Source organism: Oncorhynchus keta, chromosome 37, assembly GCF_023373465.1.
Source record: "Oncorhynchus keta strain PuntledgeMale-10-30-2019 chromosome 37, Oket_V2, whole genome shotgun sequence".
Lineage (NCBI taxonomy): Eukaryota > Metazoa > Chordata > Actinopteri > Salmoniformes > Salmonidae > Oncorhynchus > Oncorhynchus keta.
This window is the reverse complement of record NC_068457.1, coordinates 6,362,588-6,382,134: the sequence shown is the minus strand read 5'-3', so window position 1 is coordinate 6,382,134 and position 19,547 is coordinate 6,362,588. Positions and strand designations below refer to the sequence as shown.

General features: G+C 43.0%; 1 protein-coding gene across 3 annotated transcripts in view; it reads right to left on the bottom strand.

The window, feature by feature from the left end:
- LOC118370115 (neural cell adhesion molecule 2-like) overlaps nucleotides 1–10,388 on the bottom strand; it is a 408,429-nt gene extending 398,041 nt beyond the window's left edge. For 2 of the 3 annotated variants that reach the window (XM_035754922.2, XM_052498973.1), the window contains exon 1: nucleotides 10,142–10,387. In XM_035754922.2, coding sequence (XP_035610815.2) covers nucleotides 10,142–10,184 — 43 coding nt within the window. In that variant the 5' untranslated portion in view covers nucleotides 10,185–10,387. Of the gene's footprint in view, nucleotides 1–10,141 lie in introns of all 3 variants that reach the window. The other variant, XM_052498972.1, reaches the window with a different exon arrangement.
- Between the last annotated feature and the right edge of the window lie 9,159 nt (nucleotides 10,389–19,547).

Here is a 19,547-nt window from a genome sequence, read left to right as displayed (position 1 = left end):
TGGCCGGTGTGTGTGTGTGTGTGTGTGTGTGTGTGTGTGTGTGTGTGTGTGTGTGTGTGTGTGTGTGTGTGTGTGTGTGTGTGTGTGTGTGTGTGTGTGTGTGTGTGTGTGTGTGTGTGTGCGCACAAGTCTGTCAGTTAGTCCATCCCATCTTCCTCTGTGCCCCTGTCAGGGGGACCAGACCCTGCCTCCCCCCCAGTCTATAATAAGGAGCCCGGGGCAGAACCCTGCCGCCTCTGCGGTGTCCATTAGACTGCCTGACTATAAGACAAAGCCAGACCCAAGAACCCCTGTTGAGGACAGAAGAAACCACGGGAACACTTCCAATCACGTCAGTCTGTCCTAATACAATTCTGTCCCGGCAGGATTCAATTACTTTTGATTAATTTTGGCACAGCCAGACTTCATTCTGCCGAATGCAATTTGACTAGATGCAATGGGATTCACTTCACTTGAATGAATCTAAACTTAATATCTCCTCTATCCCTCACTCTTAGCCTCCCTCTTGCTTTTTTTACCCCTGCTTTCCCGTTCCCATTACACACACACACACACACACACACACACACACACACACACACACACACACACACACACACACACACACACACACACACACACACACACACACACACACCCTGTTACTGAACTCACATACAGTTGAAGTTGGAAGTTTACATACACCTTAGCCAAATACATTTAAACTCAGTTTGACATTTAATCAGAGTAAAACTTCCCTGTCTTTGGTCAGTTATGATCACCACTTTATTTTAAGAATGTGAAATGTCAGAATAATAGTAGAGAGAATGATTTATACAGCTTTTATTGCTTTCACCACATTCCCGGTGGGTCAGTACTTTACATACACTCAATTAGTATTTGGTAGCATTTCCTTAAATTGTTTAATTTGGGTCAAACGTTTCGGGTAGCCTTCCACAATAAGTTGCGTGAATGTTGTCCCATTCCTCCTGACAGAGCTGGTGTAACTGAGTCAGGTTTGTAGGCCTCCTTGCTCGCACACGCTTTTTTAGTTCTGCCCAGAAAATTTTTATAGGCTTGAGGTCAAGGCTTCAATTTTTTAAAAACCTTTATTCAACTCGGCAAGTCAGTTAAGAACAAAACCTAATTTTCAATGACGGCCTAGGAACAGTGGGCGCAGAATGACAGATTTTGACCTTGTTAGCTCTGGGATTCGATCTTGCAACCTTTCAGTTACTAGTACAACACTCTAACCACTAGGCTACCCTGCCACCCAGCTTTGTGATGTTCACTCCAATACCTTGACTTTGTTTTCCTTAAGCCATTATGACACAACTTTGGAAGTATGCTTAGGGTCATTGTCCATTTGGAAGACCCATTTGCGACCAAGCTTTAACTTCCTGACTGATGCCTTGAGACGTTGCGTTAATATATCCACATAATTTCCCTACCTCATCATGTCATCTATTTTGTGAAGTCCACCAGTCCCTGCTGCAGCAAAGCATCCCCACATGATGCTGCCACCACCGTGCTTCACGGTTGGGAGGGCGTTCTTCGGCTTGCAAGCCTCCCCCTTTCTCCTCCAAACATAACGATGGTCATTATTTTTTTGCTTCATCAGACCAGAGAACATTTCTCCAGAAAGTACGATCTTTGTCCCCATGTGGAGTTGCAAACCGTAGTCTGGCTTTTTTTATGGCGGTTTTGGAGCAGTGCCTTCTTCCTTGCTGAACGGCCTTTCAGGTTATGCCGATATAGGACTCGTTTTACTGTGCCTATAGATACTTTTGTACCTGTTTCCTCCAGCATCTTCACAAGGTCCTTTGCTGTTGTTCTGGGATTGATTTGCACTTTTTGCACCAAAGTACTTTCATCTCTAGGAGACAGAACGCGTCTCCTTCCTGAGCGGTATGACGGCTGCGTGGTCCCATGGTGTTTATACTTGCGTACTATTGTTTGTACAGATGAACGTGGTGCCTTCAGGCATTTGGAAATTGCTCCCAAGGATGAACCAGACTTGTGGAGGTCTACAATTTATTTTCTGAGGTCTTGGCTGATTTCTTTTGATTTTCCCATGATGTCAAGCAAAGAGACACTGGGTTTGAAGGTAGGCCTTGAAATTATCCACAGGCACACCTCAAATTGACTCAATCAAATTATGTCAATTAGCCTATCAGAAGTTTCTAAAGCCATGACGACATTTTCTGGAATTTTCCAAGGTGTTTAAAGGCACAGTCAACTTAGTGTATGTAAACGTCTGACCCACTGGAATTGTGATACAGTGAAATAATCTGTTTGTAAACAATTGTTGGAAAAATGACTTGTGTCATGCACAAAGTAGATGTCCTAAACTATGTTTGTCAACAAGAAATCGGTGGAGTGGTTGAAAAACGTGTTTTCGTGACTCCAACCTAAGTGTATGTAAACTTCCAACTTCAACTGTATGTATAAGCAGGGAGAAGAAAGCTGGAGAGAAAGAGTTTTACCTGTAACTCATAAAAGCAAACAATCTGCAACATCCCAATGCAATGCAATGTTCAAACACACAGCGAATATACACTACATGACCAAATGTATGTGGACACTTACACGTCAAACATTTCATTCCAAAACCATGAGTATTAATATGGATTTGGTCACCCCCTTTGCTGCTATACCAGCCTTCACTCGTCTGGGAAGGCTTTCCACTAGACGTTGGAACATTGCTGCAGGGACTTGTTTCCATTCAGCCACAAGCACATTAGTGAGGTTGGGCCCTCACTGATGTTGGGCAATTAGGCCTGGCTCTCATTCGGCATTCCAACTCATCCCAAAGGTGTTCAATGGGGTTGAAGTCAGGGCTCTGTGCAAGCCAGTCAAGTTCTTCCACACCAATCTCAACAAACCATTCCTGTATGGACCTCGCTTTCTGCACAGGGCCATTGTCATGCTGAAACAGGAAAGAGCCTTCCCCAAACTGTTACCACAAGGCTGGCAGCACAGAGTCCTCTAGAATGTTATTGTATTCTGAGTTGACTTTTTCGAAAGGTGACATATGGACAGTGCCACGTTGAAAGTCACTGAGCTCTTCAGCACGGGCCATTCTACTGACAATGTTTTCCTATGGAGATTACATGGCGGTGTGCTCGATTTAATACACCTGTCAGCAACGGGTGTGGTTGAAATAGCCGAATCCCCTAATTTGAAGGGGTGTCCACATACTTTGGTATATAGAGTGTATATGTTAGATCTGTGTGTCAATGTATTGAACCCCGGTAGAATGACTCAGTCGTTGCATAGCATGTGGCTCAAAGAGACAGATTCACTAATCATGAACACAAGTACAACGTTTGAAGCTGTCCATTATCAATGTCGAATCCAACAAATTGATTCTCAAATATTTTCTGGCAGCTCTATGTTCTCCCTTTATGCTACATTGACACTTACTCCCTACAAGTGCAAACTGCACTATAGTGCCAATACCTTATAGATCTTCCACATGTGTACCCACACATACTGTGTCTCAAGAGTGCCGATGAACTGCGTGCAGTCTTTTTCTTTCTTTTCTTCTCATCTATGCAAATTCCGCCCCCGATTTTAAAACATTACGGGATTGACTGCTAAAGGGCACGTGAAAAAAATCAAAAAGGAGCTAAGAAAGGGTGAAATAAATAGCATATCCCATAACATTGAGATTGGCCTTTGTACGGTTTTGGAGGCCCTGCTGACTCCAGTCGTTCTTTAAATTGATTTTTTCATATGCGATTCCCCTCCGGGGGCCATTCCATTTTCATATGCGCGTCTGTATATGTGTTCCTCCCCCCCCTTCCCACTCTATTAATCAAATAATGCAATCAATTCCTGTGCGCGCCGAGCGAAGACACGGGCCATTCCTTATGTGAACAGCTTTTGCACGTCTTTAATGGGACTTTCTGAGTGGTGTTACATAATGTAAAAGGATTGTGTGTGCTCAACTATTCCCGGAGAATGTTAGCCTAATACGTTCATGCAGAAATTAATATGGTGTGATTTTTGCTATGAAAGCATTGGAAAAGGTGTTGGTTCAGCTTGAGGCTCTGACGACGAGACTGCGTGTGTGTGTGTGTGTGTGTGTGTGTGTGTGTGTGTGTGTGTGTGTGTGTGTGTGTGTGTGTGTGTGTGTGTGTGTGTGTGTGTGTGTGTGTGTGTGTGTGTGTGTGTGTGTGTGTGTGTGTGTGTGTGTGTGTATATACACAGAGTTTACAAAACATTAGGAACATCTTCCTAACATTGGGTTGCACCCCCTTTTGCCCTAGAACAGCCTTAATTCCTCGGGCATGGACTCTATAAGGTGTCAAAAGCGTTCCACAGGGATGCTGGCCCATGTTGACTCCAATGCTTCCCACAGTTGTGTCAAGTTGGCTGGATGTCCTTTGGGTGGTGGACCATTCCTAATACACATGAGAAACTGTTGAGCACTAAAACACAAGCAACGTTGCAGTTCTTGATACAAAGCGGTTCACCTATATGTGCATGTAATATAACACACACACAACCGAGAGGACAGCACACACACAGATACAGGAGCATGTATATACACTGAGTGTACAAAACATTAGGAACACCAAGCCAGACTGACCAGGTGAATCACGGTGAAAGCTATGATGCATTGTTGATGTCACTTGCTAAATCCACTTCAATCAGTGTAGATGAAGACATACATACATACATACCTAGGTCTGTGCACGTATGTCTCCACAGTGCAAAGAGTGCACAGGGGCATAAATCTTTTAAATCCTCTGCCGCTGACATGTCTCCTAGTGAATCAAAGAAATATCTTAATTATGCCACTTAACATCTCACTTGATGGTCTCTGGGTGAGCACGGAGGAGCATATAATTCATTTCACTGAGCACCGGAAAAACTCAAAATACATAAACCTTCAAGGATGCATAACCGATGACCTGCCGAGAGGAAGCCTCGCTGGGATTTCGAATGCTAATGTTGCTCTAACAGAGAGAACACTCTGCCCGTGCATAAAAAATAAAAAAAACATCTGTCATATGTCATAGCGAACAAATAGCTAACTTAATTCCTGAAAAGGTTGTAAGTGCCGAAAGTGCATCGTAAGGTGGGTTGGATAGAACTAGAGGGAACAGGGGGGGAATCATTGTGACAAGGTGAGGTTTTGTCAATGTCAGAGGTGCCAGGGAATGGGAGTTTTATTTGTCAACTGTAAAATGTGTTGAAAGCACACAATGGCAACTATGATATACCATTTAGTTCAGAGTCAGAAGAAAGTCAACTGATACAGTGGGGCAAAAAAGTATTTGGTCAGCCACCAATTGTGCAAGTCCTCCCACTTAAAAAGATGAGAGAGGACTGTAATTTTCATCATAGGTACACTTCAACTATGACAGACAAAATGAGAAAACGAATTCCAGAAAATCACATTGTAGGATTTTTTAATGAATTTATTTGCAAATGATGGTGGAAAATAAGTATTTGGTCAATAACCAAATGTTATCTCAATACTTTGTTATATACCCTTTGTTGGCAATGAAGTCTGTACAGCAGGGATCATCAACTAGATTCAGCCACAGGCTGATATTTTCTTGAGCAGGTGGTCGGGGTTCGGAACAGAATTACAAATCATTTGTAGACTGTAAATTGACCGCAATAAACCCAAACAGATAATATTGAATTAAAACATAATTGTTTTTAAAAAATCTAATTTTTACATGTATATATTTGTTATAATGACAATTACAACAATACTGAATTAACACTTGTATTTTAACTTAAAATAATACTTATATAAAATCTATTTAGTCTAAAATAAATAATGAAACATGTTCAATTTGGTTTAAATAATGCAAAAACAGTGTTGGAGAAGAAAGTAAAAGTGCAATATGTGCCATGTAAAAAAGCTAACGAACATATTCCCAGTTCTTCAATATTCCCAGTTAAGAAGTTTTAGGTTGTAGTTATTATAGGAATTATGACGCGTCAACTATTTCTCTCTAAACCATTTGTATTTCATAAACCTTTGACTATTGGATGTTTTTATAGGCACTATATTATTGCCAGCCTAATCTCTGGAGTTGGTAGGCTTGAAGTCACAAACAGTGCTGTGCTTCAAGCATTGCTAAGAGCTGTTGGCAAACGCAGTAAAGTGCTGTTTGAATTCATGCTTACGAGCCTGCTGCTGCCTACCACCGCTCAGTCAGACTGCTCTATCAAATCATAGACTTAATTATAATATAATAATCAGAAATACGAGCCTTTGGTCATTAATATGGTCAAATCCGGAAACTCTCATTTCAAAAACAAAACGTTTATTCTTTCAGTGAAATATGGAACCATTCCGTATTTTATCGAACGGGTGGCAACCCTAAGTCTAAATATTACTGTTACATTGCACAACCTTCAATGTTGTCATAATTATGTAACATTCTGGCAAATTAGTTCATAGTTAACATGAATTTCTTTTAACAAAATATGCAGGTTTAAAAGAAATATACTTCTGTGTATTGATTTTAAGAAAGGCATTGATGTTTATGGTCAGGTACATTTTTCACGAATGTGCTTTTGTTAAATCGTCACCCGTTTGGCGAAGTTGAAGTGATTCGATGAGAAATTAACAGGCACCGCATTGATTATATGCAAAACATGACAAGCTAGTTAACCTAGTAATATCATCAACCATGTGTAGTTAACTAGTGATTATGTGAAGGTTGATTGTTTTTTTTATAAGATAAGTTTAATGCTAGCTAGCAACTTAAGTTGGCTCCTTGCAGCCACAAGGTGCTTATCACACTGGACTCACGTAACAGGTGGTCAGCCTGCCACGCAGTTTCCTCGTGGATTGCAATGTAATCGGCCATAATCAGCGTCCAAAAAGTCTGATTACCGATTTCTTATGAAAACTTGAAATCGGCCATGACGATTAATCGGTCGACCTCTCATACAAAGCAGCCAATAGTGGTTGTAGTTATGGGGCCTGACCAGGTTGCACAGCTAACTGCTCTTTCTGGGCAAACTGCAGCGACAAGGGCAGTATCCTTCCTGTATGACTGGCAGGGTATTCAGAGCTGGGTGTTGATCAGTTTCCATTCCAACAGTTGGGTACAGGCACTCAGCAGATGCAGCTTGCATGCCAACAAGACCCTTTGACTAACTGTAGTGTTATCTCAGCCTGAATAATGCTGCGGACTCTCCAGTAGTGGAATGGTTGGTTGTCTGGTTGTGAAGGAGAGTCTGTGAAGGGGCTGTCACAAACAGACCTGCCCTTAGATCTTTCTAACTCCTATTTGACCAGTGGTTGTAGTTATGTTGAATCTGGCAAAAAGTCTTTCAGGACACGTCCTACATATTCATTTAGAAGTCGGGTAGGATGAATATTTGGTCGATATTTACTGTGGATAGTTGGCTGTGATTACGGTCTGGACCCAACAGGAGATGAGGAGAGTGACAGAACCTGTGAGGGGGACTTCAGGTTAATTAGAGTGTAGGTCATAGACTACGACTATGAAGCATTGGTTATGAGCGACATAGCCCAGCTCCACACACATACATTCGAGGATGATCCATCGGCATTGATGGAAAGTGAAGGGGTTGCAGAGGAGGTGGAACTGATCAAGTCAATCCCCAACCACCATGCCCAATTGCAGTCAATCGCCAATCAACGTACACAATCAGGTACAGCATTTTTGTTTAAGTTTGACCATCCTAAAGGGACCTCTAGTTTGCCATAGATGGCATTATGTCCTTATGGGGATGACTGAACAGTTTCAGACCAATGCTCATTCTTCACATGCAAATCCAGTTCAGGTGTCACATGGGCTGGCGAGCCGCGGGTGGTAGCAAAAATAGGTGCATATGAGGGCAATGCACGGTAGCACTTTCCAGATGGCATTTCGGCTGTTGAACGGCATACTGACTGTATGTGGCAGTCCAGTTCCATGGTGTCTGTCTTTATTAACTGCCAGAGGGGGAACTGATGGTGGCATTGACATTGGAACGGTGTGTTGGTTCAATGTGATGAAAACCTGCCTTATGAGCTTGCCACCCTATGTGATTGCATCCTCCCCATACCCGATGGTCACACACATTGAAATGCTCGTTGGCTTCAGCTATTCAAACACGAGGCATGGCAGTGCCACGCACAGTCCTAGTTAAACCAAGAGCCATATGAAACCCTTTTTAATTAAGACAGAATTACACAATACAAAATAAACTAGGGCAATTTCTATCCAGGCAACGGTGTCTGAGTGTAATTATGTTGGCCATATTGAGTACTATTTAAACAAAAACATGGTAGCTATATTGGAGTTTGGACACCATATTGGATTTGAGGCTAAATCCAGGGTGGCCCCAAAGATAATCTGTGGTGGCCCCCTGACTAAATTGCACGAGTAGAGGCTAAAGATACATAACCTGTCAAGGAACCTTGGACCCCCCAAAAAAAAAAATGTAATTGATGTCTGAGCCCACTTGTTTTCGTTAGAGCTGATTAGAATAGCCACAACATCAAAACACATGGAACCGTAGGTCTATGTATTTTTGCCAGGCAGGACCATGCAGTACTGAAAGGGAGGACATTTGACATGGAAAGTTGTCCAGTAATCAGCTGTCCAGTAACCAAAAAGTAAACCTCACCATCATCATATTCATAGTTCATATTTTTGCTTATTGTATCTATGTTTACAGGTCTATGTTTCCTATATGCATTAAGATATCCTGAGGTTTTTTGTTTGTGTATGTAGGGCGTACAACTGACTACTTGTATCCCACATTTTGTAGAATATCAGAGCTTGCAATATTGGGTTCCATGAGTTTGTGGCCAATCCCCCCTCCAGCCAGGCATTATTCTGCACATTTTGAGTTTAGGGGGAGTGTCACAATATCTATAAATATAACCACTTTTGCAAGTACATTTTTTTTCTTTCTCACAACCATACATTTAATAAATGGGAGACATTAGAGATATGAAGAAAAAAAAACATAGCCTGTGGTAGATGCATCTCAAAAAACGAATGCCCTTCTTTTCGGATTGGCCACGAGCCTAATTTTACAATCATATATTGCCTATACTCTGCCTGAATATTAATTTGCAGCGCTCTACCCCCACCTGCCGTTCCAGTAAGAAAACGAATGTGGCCAAACGTAATGCTTGACTGCCCGCAATTGAATGCTAACTTCAGAGGTACCTTTGGACACTAAAAACCCAAGCATGATAATGTAACCGGGTTTAATATGTGTCCCTTGATGTGCCAGTGACATGCAATCACTCTCATGGGTGAGCAATCCTTCTCGCCATTCATATATGTCCACGCGCCCAATTCTGGGATGACATTTTCACCCAAAACTAACCAATCTACAGTTTTAGTCTATACCTACTCAGTTCTTGTTAAATCATCGACACTCTTGTCACTGTGAAGAATAAAATTCTGCGCCAAGTCTCCTTCATCCATTCGAAAGCTTAGGATATAAATGAACGCATTTTAAATGCTAAAAACTTGAGGGTAATGATGCCTTTGAATTGTTCCACAAAAGCTTAGTTATTTATCAATCAAAGAATAAACAGTTTGAATTAAAATAACTGTCCCGGGGGTTGTTGTGTTATGATGTGCTGTGTGTTAACAAAATATGGCCAAATAATCAGCGCATTGCCAACTGCATGCCACGGACGCCTTCTGTTATCCCTAGACAATCATCCATATCATACCACTGTTTTTTGCGATTTGTTATTCTCCTTGAACAAAAAAAACGAAACAAAGCACATCCTATTGATGTCGTTCCACAGCCACATGCATATATCCACAAATCTTTCTCTCCAATTGATTAATATATATATATATATATATTTTTTTTTTTTACCAGATATATCTACTCTACCAATTGATTGATGTCACATTCAATGTCTGAATAAAAAATACCAGAACAGTTCAGTGAAGTCAAAGGGGTCTTGATAATCCCCTTCTCAAAAAGCAAGCATTCCAATCTTTGGAAGACGTGCTAAAACTACAAAACACCAGCGGTCAAACAGTCCGCCCCTCTCTCTCTCTTGCTCGCTCTCTGCGGTCCTTCTCCCACATCTCCCTAAAATAACTGTCCCCGCAGATAGGGATATGGACAAGTGTGTGCGAATACAGCAACTTATCCACGAAGTCCACAACGCCAAGAAACCATTTCTCCCTACCTTGACTGCCGCAGACAAGAAACCATAGGAGTTGGAGAATCATTTTGAGCAGGTCTGGCTGACGGACTGCTTCCAGCCTTCGCTGTTAGTGGAGGTTTTGAGTAGCTCTTATTATAGCAGGGACCGTGACACTCCGTTCGCCCTCCGTCTTGAGGTCCGCTGGCGTTCTCTCCGCTCCCTCTATGACGCGCGCGCTCGCTCGCTCCCTAGCTCGCGCTTACTTTTTACTCCTTCGTTGCCTGACTCAACTGTCCGCATTTATACAGCACCACTGACTGTACCCCTCGAGAAAAAAAAGGAAGTAACTTTCGTTTAAAGGTCCAGATGACTCCAATAATTGTTTCACTATGGTTTATAAAAAATATATATTGTTTAAATAATTGTTCAATCATTTGTTAGGGAGCTATGTTTTACAAGTCAAACTAACGGATGATGGATGATGGACTGTGCAACTTGCAGTGTCACATGTTATTGAATAAATCCGTGTGACATGAACCGTTTCATTTTTTGACGGGTTGTGGAGAGCACTGTCCCGACTGCAGGTCTCTTCTCCCTATCGTCTCTCTCTCTCTCTCTCTCTCTCTCTCTCTCTCTCTCTCTCTCTCTCTCTCTCTCTCTCTCTCTCTCTCTATCTATCTATCTATCTATCAGGCACGCGCGCACACACACGAGAACAGAGAATGGCTGGCTGTATGTTTGTACGAATGATATGCACATTCAGCTTGAAAAAAAGCTTTTTCTTTTTTTTTTGCATTTTGTTTCTTGGCACACACCTAGTAACTCACTTGCGGTATCTCAATCCAAAATAATGAGCATTAATATAGAGTTGGTCCCCCTTTGCTGTTATAACAGCCTCCACTCTTTTTATAAGGCTTTCTTAGATGTTGGAACATGTTGGAACATTGCTGCAGGCACATTCAGCCACAAGAGCATTAGTGAGGTCAGGCACTGTTGTTGGGTGATTAGGCCTGGCTCGCAATCGGCGTCCAATTCATCACAAAGATGTTGAATGGGGTTGAGGTCAGGGCTCTGCACAGGCCAGTCAAGTTCTTCCACACCAATCTTGACAAACCATTTCTGTATGTACCTATTTTTGTGCATGGGGCATTGTCATGCTTAAACAGGAAAGGGCCTTCCCCAAACTGTTGCCACAAAGTTGGAAGCACAGAATCATCTAAAATGTCATTGTATGCTGTAGTTTCCCTTCTTATAGAACTAAGGGACCTAGCCCGAACCATGAAAAACAGCCCCAGACCATTATTCCTCTTCCATAATCTTCACAGTTGCCACTAAATTTGACAAATTAACTGTGTATGCGGTTATGATTGACATCGGAGTCTGAAATTCATAGGATAGTGACCCCACACGTCTCATGCCCACTCCCACACTCTCTCTCCCACACACACAGGTAGTCATGATCAATTCATTTATGTGTTCTACACCAGTCTATTGTAGTTCTTTCATCTGGCAGTGCATGCTAACAACCCAAGACACATCCAACGGTAATATGAACACAAATGTAGCTGAGGAAAGGTGTGAAAGTGACATCATGAAAGTCAGCAGACTCCTCAGCATATTTAGGCGGCATCAAGATGCTCTTTGAGATGTGTGACAATAACAATGTCAAAGCATTTGACGTACTTCGCCATTCTCCTCAGAACAAGTGGCTGAGGTTTCTGCTTAAAAAATGAGAGGCATATGTGACTCAACTGCTTGCCCCTGCCACTGTCATGGTGTCTAAGGCTAAATCACTCTTTAAAAGGTTGGTAATTGTGTTGCTCCTTTTGCCCACTGAGCTCTTAAAGTTCAAAGCCATTCAGCCCGGAAGCATATAAAACATATCTCTGCCCTCTAACAATGGAAGGTAGAAAAGAGACACAAAACGCAGGCATTCAGCCTCTTGTCTCAAAGGAATAGCCGTGACGTCCATTAACTCCATTGACATTTATGCACCAGGATCGCACTGTGAAAACATTTTATTGTCTTTGCACCGTGGGAAAGAGGCCATTTTTATGTTTATGTTGTCTCTCTAAATGCCTGGGTTAGAACATGCTTTCAAGGAAATGTAGCAGAAGTTGAGCAGGAATAGAAACATTGTCATGCTCGCTTTATGTTGTGCCTGTGCCATTTTATTTTAGAAGTACTTTATCATACTCTAATAGAATATGAGGAACTGGGGCCTGTCTGGTGGTGGGGTTGGTGAGGCGGGGTGGTTATATAAAAATGGGCTCCTCTAACACCTTGTGCCACTATCAGGGACATGGGTGTGACTGAAGAGCATCCATTTCAGCACCATAGACAGCTCCACCCACTACAGTATGGCTGGCCCGTGACACTGCAGTAGCACTGCTCATTCAACATCACCCCCTTGCAGCATCACTAGTCAAAACACCTAAGCCATTCTGGTTTATGTCTAATCAATCCAGTAGCTTAAGAGAACAACCCGATGTTCCCAACACACTGCCAGAGCAAAGTCATTCAGATGGCACACACTGGCACAAGCATGTTGTGTCAGCCAAAGGCTGCATATGCAAAAAGTAGATCTGATCACTACTCTTCATGCAAGCAGATGGCTTAGTGATGATTGGATCAAATATATATATATATATATAAGTTAAGCTGTGCAATGACATTATCACCCTTGTTTCAGTCTATGCGATGACGACAGAGGGGATGTCAATCAGACAGTACGCATGTGCCCTACAAAACACCCAGAATGTGGTCAAGAAAACCACCCAGAACAGAGTTCGCTGGAGATGCACCATTGAGGCCCTTTGCTCCACTGGGAGCTGAAGGGAACAAGCCAAATCAAGTCTAAAATGCAGTATCCCTGACACATCCTCAAAGATATAATCCACCAGGGCTTCAAGCTTTAGGAAAATAAATCTCTCCTATATTTACCTGACTTCTAGTTCTTTTAAGCCCACACTACCGTTGGGATGCCCCTCCTGTTTGTTTCCAATTAGATGCCGCTCAATGTGTGTGTCCTAAATGGCACCATTTTCCCTATTTAGTGCACTACTTTCGACCAGGGCCCTATGGTCTCTGGTCAAAAGTTGTGCACTATAAAGGGTGCCATTTGGGAAACCAGACAGTGTGTTCTGGTGACCAAACACACACGCTGGGTTGTTTCCCCTCATGGGGATCTGCCTAGGAAGAAGTCGAAGCAGTGCCTTGATGTTTTCTAGAGAGCCTGGAAGCCGATAGTATGGTAACCAGATCTCCACAGCCACAATCATCACAAGGGGTCTGTTTACTGGCTCATCAACAGTGTCCCCCCAGAAACTCGGTTGTTGCCCCGGCAACCCATTTTGTGATAGTCTGTAATCAATAGCATTGTGTGTACGTCAGAGAGTGTGTGTGTGTGTGTGTGTGTGCACATGTGTGGTACTCCCTTCCTTTCTACACTTTCTTGTTCACTAGCTCCATCTCTTTATTCCCCTGGCCAGCGGTTATTGACTGGAATTTGTCGGCTACAGTGTGTGTGTGTGTGTTTGTGTGTGTGTCTGCGCGTGTTTGCGCGCGCGCGCGTGTGTGTGTGTGTGTGTGTGTGTGTAAATGGAGGCTTGTGTAGGTTGAAACTGTGTTACACGTGTGTGTGTGTGTGCATATTTGTGTTTGTGTGTGTTCATTTGCATGCATGTGTGTGTGGTGCCAGGAAATGTACGACACACTGGTATAACACCCTGTCGCGAATCGTGAATAACAAAAGAACATTTGGTGATGATGACATACTGTATAGTGGCACCGGTCAACTGCACAAGCGATGCATGAAGACTGCTGTTACAATGTCCGCCCGGAGTCAGAGACCAGCTCCTCCGTGGTAACACATCACAACAGCTGTTCCCTATTGCTCTCTGTGTCATGTGGCCCACTTCAGCAGTGCCATTGAGTTTATAACTTTCAGGTGTGGCCTAACTGAAAAGAGCAGTGCACACACTGTGTCATGAACTGCAAGAGTAAAGAACAGTATTTACAAAGATGGTTTAGTGTGAAAATATGTTGAAACTACTTGTCTAATAGAAATCCCTGATCATATGCTTGTACGCAATTGTCATACTGACGTTGGCGAGCTGAGCTCAGGTGTAGAAACACGTCACTGGGGTCAAACGGCCGTCTCACACCGAACTGCACATGTGCAAGCCGTCAAATCAAAGGTGCTCTTTCCAGAAAAACGAAAACGTGTCAGTTTGTCCCTTTCACGAGGCTGGAGTAATAACATGTCCAGCTACTTAAGACATTGGCTCGAATCTAGGTTGTGCCTTTAGATTTGGCAGAAAATGAACAGTTTTAAGGACTTAAGTTTCACTTCTCTCATTGACATTTCAAACCCCAAACCCAAGGTCTAGTCTGCCGAGTCTGCTTTGCAAGCATTCAAGGAAGTCTCGTGATATTGGGCCTCGTGATGTTAGAAAATCTGTGGTATTTATCTCCACATGCGTGAGTGTGTGTGCCTTCAAGGCATTCTTACAATCAACAATGTTATTCATTTGGATCCCTATTAGCTTTTTCAGCAGCTACAATTCCTGGGGTCCACAAAAATAGGCTAGTGGCCAATCCTCAAAAAGAGCTTTAGTTTTTGAGATACCCCTACCCAAGGTATAACTAAGCACAACCATGTTGTAACATATGTCTAAGGTCTCCCATATATGAAATGGATCGTTGTATACAAATATTTTACTGCAAAAGTGGTTAAATTGATAGATATTGTGACACACCCCCTTAACTCAAACAGTGCAGAATAATGCATGCCCGGAGGGGGGTGGGCCACATAAGCTCATGGAACTCAATATTGCAAACTCTGATATTGTCACGATCGTCGTATGGAGTAGACCAAAGCGCAGCGTGGTTAGAATACATTATTTTAATGAAAGACGAAAAAACACGAAATACACTGAACAAACTGTACAAAACAATAAACGAATAACGACCGTGAAGCTATACTGAGAACTGTGCTGACACAAGCAACTAACATAGACATAGACAATCACCCACAACCCAAAATGACAAAACAGGCTACCTAAATATGGTTCCCAATCAGAGACAACGACTAACACCTGCCTCTGATTGAGAACCATATCAGGCCAAACACAGAAACAGACAAACTAGACATCCAGCATAGAATGCCCAATCAGATCACACCCTGACCAAACAAAACATAGAAACATACAAAGCAACACTATGGTCAGGGTGTGACAGATATTGCTATAATGTGGAATGGAAGTAGTCAATTGTGTGCCCTACATATACAATATAGAATTAGGATATAGTAAAGCATTTTGGAGATATAGATATGTAACACAATGGGAAACAAGTCTATATAAACATCATACTTGTTGAAATATTTTCCTGATCAGCAGATGTCACTAATGTGGGCTGTGTCAAAATCTCTAAGTAATTAACAATTTTTCGGGACAATTTGGTATAAGCCCCAAAGGGTTTTGAAAGCCTTGGTTTCCCATCACTACTTGATTGTAGTGTTCATTTTAAAATTAAGTGTGAAAATGAAAGATTCACATTCTGACAACAGTGGATTTTACTCAAACCAAGATTCAGTCACATACTCACACAGAATATAGCTAGATACATTTAATTTCACTTCACAATTGATTTCTGTTGACTGTAATGTCATAAAGTAACTCATTCTTACCAAATTCATCTACCCTCTTCATCTAATTCACACACACCACCTCCTAGGAATGAAATGAAAATCCCTAGGAAGGGAACATCCTCGCCTTAGCCTGTATACACAAGATAAATGTCACTTAATTGCTCCCGATATTCAGTTCGGCATGTTCTGCATGACATCGGGTAAAAGTAACCCATACTGATCTAGCTAAACCGTTATGAGTCATCATACATCAGGAGGAAGCTGAGATTCAACAGAATTGTCTTTCCTTCTTGTGTTCTGTGGCAAAATAACAGTGACTCTGTGTCAAACGGTCAGGTCAAAGGCAGAGTTCAACAGTGTATGCCCTCCTGACTTGTCTTTATTCTGTTCAATACTGGTGACAAAATCTTAAAATAATATTTGACTTTCCCGCTAAGCAAAGGCTTGAACAGATGAGTGTTGCTCTCCATTTTCCTTGATTTACCAATATTTATTGAGAAATGATTTGCATCAGTAGTGACCCACTGGGCACAGACGTCAATTCAACATCTATTTCACTTTGGTTCAATGTAATGTAATTGAAATAACTTGGGCACAACATGGATTCAACCAGTGTGTGGATCAACTGAGACGATGAGTCTCTATTGCAAAATGGATTTGAATGTCAATGAGAATGATCTGTATAAACAAACTTCAGCTTGAAAGGCTTCTTTTATACTTCCAACACCTGTTTCCTATGCAACCTCTGGCATGCAGGAATGACTAAACACAAAGGTTCTTCGTTTTTACACACGCAGCCCAGTGTCATTGTGTAGCGGTTAGGACAGAGTCGGGCGCAGGACACAGAACTGAGTAAGAAGACGTACTTTGTTTGAAAAGAAACAACGGAATTTCCACGCAGGGAAAACACACCAGCTCTTGAATACTAAACGAAGAACAAACACGCACAAAACCATGTGGGAACTAAAGGGTTAAATAGGGAATCAATTATAACGTAATGGGAACCAGATGTGTAAAATCAAGACAAATCAAATGGGAAAAGAAACGTAGATCGGTGGCAGCGAGAAAGCCGGTGACGACGACCGCCGAACACCGCCCGAACAAGGAGAGACACCAACTTCGGCGAAAGTCGTGACACCCAGTCCTTTGACTCAAGCCCAGTACTGACAGTGTCAGCTAGCAGAAGCGTCATGCAGCTAACTTTTTGAAGGACCAAAAGTGAGGGAGGGACTCGATGAACAAGACACCCCCGTTAGCCATGTTAGGAAGGACATTCCTTTCACTGATTTCCCAGAATGTTGACGTCAGCGAGAGGCGACGGTCCACGGATCCACTCCCGATTCCCGGTCCCATCTGCTATAGGTACGATAAGGATCCGTGTGTGCCTCCAGGCTGCCATCCAAGTGGAGCTCAGTTTGAGGGCCATCGACATGTTATTAGCAAACCATGGGAAGCCGTGCCTCCCCAGCTTCAATATCGATCTACTGGGATGACTGAGAAGACAAGAGGAAGGTGGAGGAGAGAGGTTGGAGACAGGTCATTCATGATATGTGAGGCTGGATAAGGATAGGGCCGGGGATTTTTGTGCTCTATCTGTGCTGACATGGGGTCTTGGGGAGTGTCCACTCATCATGTTACTTACTGAGATTGAGCCGATTGTTACAGTGACTGTTTAAACCACAAGGAGATGTACTGTACTTCCTCAGTGGTAGGGAGGCGAGCAGGCCAGAGGTGGATGAACGCAGTGCCATTGTTTGGGTGTAGGGCCTGATCAGAGCCTGGAGGTACTGAGGTGCCGTTCCCCTCACAGCTCCGTAGGCAAGCACCATGGTCTTGTAGCGGATGCGAGCTTCAACTGGAAGCCAGTGGAGAGAGCGGAGGAGCGGGGTGACGTGAGAACTTGGGAAGGTTGAACACCAGACGGGCTGCGGCGTTCTGGATGAGTTGTAGGGTTTAATGGCACAGGCAGGGCCCAGCCAACAGCGAGTTGCAGTAATCCAGACGGGAGATGACAAGTGCCTGGATTAGGACCTGCGCCGCTTCCTGTGTGAGGCAGGGTCGTACTCTGCGGATGTTGTAGAGCATGAACCTACAGGAACGGGCCACCGCCTTGATGTTAGTTGAGAACGACAGGGTGTTGTCCAGGATCACGCCAAGGTTCTTAGCGCTCTGGGAGGAGGACACAATGGAGTTGTCAACCGTGATGGCGAGATCATGGAACGGGCAGTCCTTCCCCGGGAGGAAGAGCAGCTCCGTCTTGCCGAGGTTCAGCTTGAGGTGGTGATCCGTCATCCACACTGATATGTCTGCCAGACATGCAGAGATGCGATTCGCCACCTGGTCATCAGAAGGGGGAAAGGAGAAGATTAATTGTGTGTCGTCTGCATAGCAATGATAGGAGAGACCATGTGAGGTCATGACAGAGCCAAGTGACTTGGTGTATAGCGAGAATAGGAGAGGACCTAGAACAGAGCCCTGGGGGACACCAGTGGTGAGAGCGCGTGGTGAGGAGACAGATTCTCGCCACGCCACCTGGTAGGAGCGACCTGTCAGATAGGACGCAATCCAAGCGTGGGCCGCGCCGGAGATGCCCAACTCGGAGAGGGTGGAGAGGAGGATCTGATGGTTCACAGTATCGAAGGCAGCCGATAGGTCTAGAAGGATGAGAGCAGAGGAGAGAGAGTTAGCTTTAGCAGTGCGGAGCGCCTCCGTGATACAGAGAAGAGCAGTCTCAGTTGAATGACTAGTCTTGAATAGATATTCTATTTTATATTCTATTCTATTTCTAGATGTTCTGTTTACAGTTATGTATGAGGGTTCTGTGTGGCTCAATTTCCAAATGCGTAGCACTAACAATGCCAATGAGTGTTCAATTCCGGCAAGAATGACATAAAACCACTACAAATATAGAAATTCACTGTACTGTAAAATGCTTGGGCTTAAAGCATCTGCAAAGTGGCACATGTGCTATTATATTAGACTGTGTAGCACAAACAATAGATTTCTCCATGTGAACTTTCAACATTTCGTTGGGTTAATGTTGCAGTAACTTCTCAAAGTGGGATAAAAAGTGAACTTTTAGCATATTTATTTGCAGACAATTAAAAAGGTTGATAATAATTGCATAACAGAGAGAAAGGTGCTGTTCGTGCGTACCATACCAATTAAGATGGCAAGTGCTTTAGAGAAAGCCTGTGTCCTTATACATGTGAAAAACTCCAATGCCCAATTCATTCATGATCATCTGTTCTTATTTTAATGAAAGTTGCTTTTATTTCTTAATGAATGCCTGAACATCAGTGCAAGAATGTAGGTGTTGATCTCAACGCTACATTTCTAATCTGTAATGTTTGGTGAGGATCCGAAAGCAGAGCCACAGCACAGTACTAAGTCGGCAAGCAATGTGGGCAGGATTTGAAGGATTCCCTGAGGCTCTCACTAATAAACACATACAGTGCACACACAGACAGACGCGGACACGTGTGCATGCAAACACATAAAACACACACACACACACACACCCAATCAGACACACACACTCAAACGCACTCATAAACTGTCAGACAAAAATAAGAACACACACACACACACACACAAACATGCACATACTCACACACTTACACACTCACACTCTCGTACACACACCAGATGTTTCCATTTCTTTTCAGGAATGGCTGAGTAAACTGTTGTCTCTAAGAAAATGTTCCCCAGTCAACCACACATACTACTAATTTGACCTTGCTGTGGTTACTCTAGGCCTTGTAATTTGTCTTGTGTTCAATAGTATACAGTACG